At 32.0% G+C, this 2,026-nt stretch overlaps 1 protein-coding gene across 1 annotated transcript; it reads left to right on the top strand.

The window, feature by feature from the left end:
• The first annotated feature begins 410 nt into the window (after window positions 1-410).
• On the top strand, window positions 411-1,730 carry LOC124418562. Its single transcript, XM_046945233.1, has 3 exons — window positions 411-692; window positions 748-1,391; window positions 1,468-1,730. Exons 1-3 carry the CDS (start codon window positions 529-531, stop codon window positions 1,728-1,730), a joined length of 1,071 nt encoding a protein of 356 aa, XP_046801189.1. The 5' UTR covers window positions 411-528.
• Window positions 1,731-2,026: the final 296 nt, after the last annotated feature.

Genomic DNA, 2,026 nt, shown 5'->3' with positions numbered 1-2,026 from the left:
AAGAGCAAAGTTTTAAACGATTATTTCCTGGCAAAAGTATTCCTAGCAGGAGCACAATTTCTAGGTTACTTTTAGAGAGCCAAAATAAATATGCGGAAAAACTTTCTGTTGAGTTTCAGAAAATTGAATACGTATGTACAACAGCTGACGTGTGGTCAGGCGGGAAAAAATCGTTTTTTTGGTTACACTTGTCATTGGTTAGATGCTAACAATTTTGAAAGAAAATCTGTGGCACTAGCTTGCCGAAGGTTTAAGGGAACCCATTCTTTTGACCGTGTAACAAAAATGATTTGCAATATAAACAAGCAATATAAACTGCCAGTGGAAAAAATTGTTTATACCATCACTGACAATGGTTCAAATTTCATCAAGGCTTTTAAAGAATTTGGAGTTGATTTGAGTGAAGGATTAATTATTTAATAAATAAATAATATAATATTAATTTTGTTTACTTTATTGAATTTATTAGCTATTAATGAATGTGATAGTGATGATGAGTCTTACTCAGGCTCCGAAGTGGATGAGTCGATGGATGTTTCTGAACTTCAGTTTCGCTCGGTAAGCACTAGACTATCGAAACATTTTCCATGTGCAAGTCACACTTTAAATCTGCTGGCTACAACGGATTTTAACAAAATTATTAATTCCTCATCTTCTGATGTAAAAGGTGTTCATAAAAGATCTTTTAACAGGTAAAATGTACTCCATTGCAGGTTTTTTAAGTCTATATTATTGTTTTCTCTTTAGATGCACACAACTTTGGAGTAAGTGCAATAGGCCAAAATCTGCAGAGATTATCAATGCAGTTTTAAGCGCAAATTTACTAACTCCGTGTATAACTAGGTGGAACTCACTGTATGATTCTGTTAAGAAGTTGTTGGAGCACAAAACAAATTTGCCGGAATTGTGCTATCGTTTAAAAATTCCCACAATTCTTTCTGATGAGCTAGAATACTTGGAGGAATATATAAAACTAATGGGGCCTGTAGCAGAAGCGGTGGATTTCCTTCAGGGAGAAAATACAATGTACTTTGGTTACTTCGTGCCAGCTATAGTATCACTTAGAATTAAACTTATGCTTTTGACAAACTTCAAGTTTTTAGGCGAAGTATCCGCTAAAATGCAAGAGGCTTTACTCAAAAGATTTGAAAAATATTTTTTGATTCAGCCTGATTCTTGGGATGCTATTATTGCTGCTATTTCTGTTCCGGAAATAAAATTAAGATTTCTAAAAGCTCTTTTAGAAACTGCAACAACGCAAGCTGAAGATGATGTTAAGAAAATTTTTAACAATTATGTCATTAAATATGGCAAAGTACCCGATGCTGAAACTCGCATTTTACCACAGAAACCGAAAAGTTTATTTCTAGATTTTGGAGAAGAAAGCGATGGTAAAGTTTGTATAATTACTTTTCAGTTAAATATTTGTGTTAATGTATTTTGAAATCTATTTCCTCCTTTAAATAGATGTTAGTGTACAGAGTGTTTCGGGAAATTATCTACAAGAAACAATATTATATCTGGCCGAACGTGACACGACTACAAACTGTTTCAAAACTCACACTGCAATTAAAAATGTATTCCTAAAATATAATACCCCGTTGCCCTCGTCCGCCCCTGTAGAGCGATTATTTTCATTCGCCGGAATTGTAAATCGTTCAAGAAGACAAAAACTCAGCGACGCAAATTTTGAAATGTTGGTGTTAAGAAAAGCTAACAGTGGAAACTAAAAATTTATGTATTTGAAAACAAAAAATAACTTTTTTATCAAATGATATTTTTTGAACAATAAATAAAAACAAAATATTTTTTCAGGTCTGTTCATTTACTTTCCTAGTAAGAGAGCTTAATATAAAAATTTGCAAAATTACTTTCGAAAATACTAACATGTAGTTTTACCGGAAATGCATAATAGATTTCAATTTACTGATACTGAGTTTTTCAGTATTCAGTAAAAATTTACTGAATACTGCATTTTTTTTTTTCATTAATCAGTAAAAATTACTGAATACTGATTTTTTTTCAG

The sequence above is a fragment of the Lucilia cuprina genome, chromosome X (genome assembly GCF_022045245.1).
Source record: "Lucilia cuprina isolate Lc7/37 chromosome X, ASM2204524v1, whole genome shotgun sequence".
Lineage (NCBI taxonomy): Eukaryota > Metazoa > Arthropoda > Insecta > Diptera > Calliphoridae > Lucilia > Lucilia cuprina.
The sequence above is the reverse complement of the archived record's forward strand: the minus strand, read 5'-3'. Positions and strand labels throughout refer to the sequence as shown.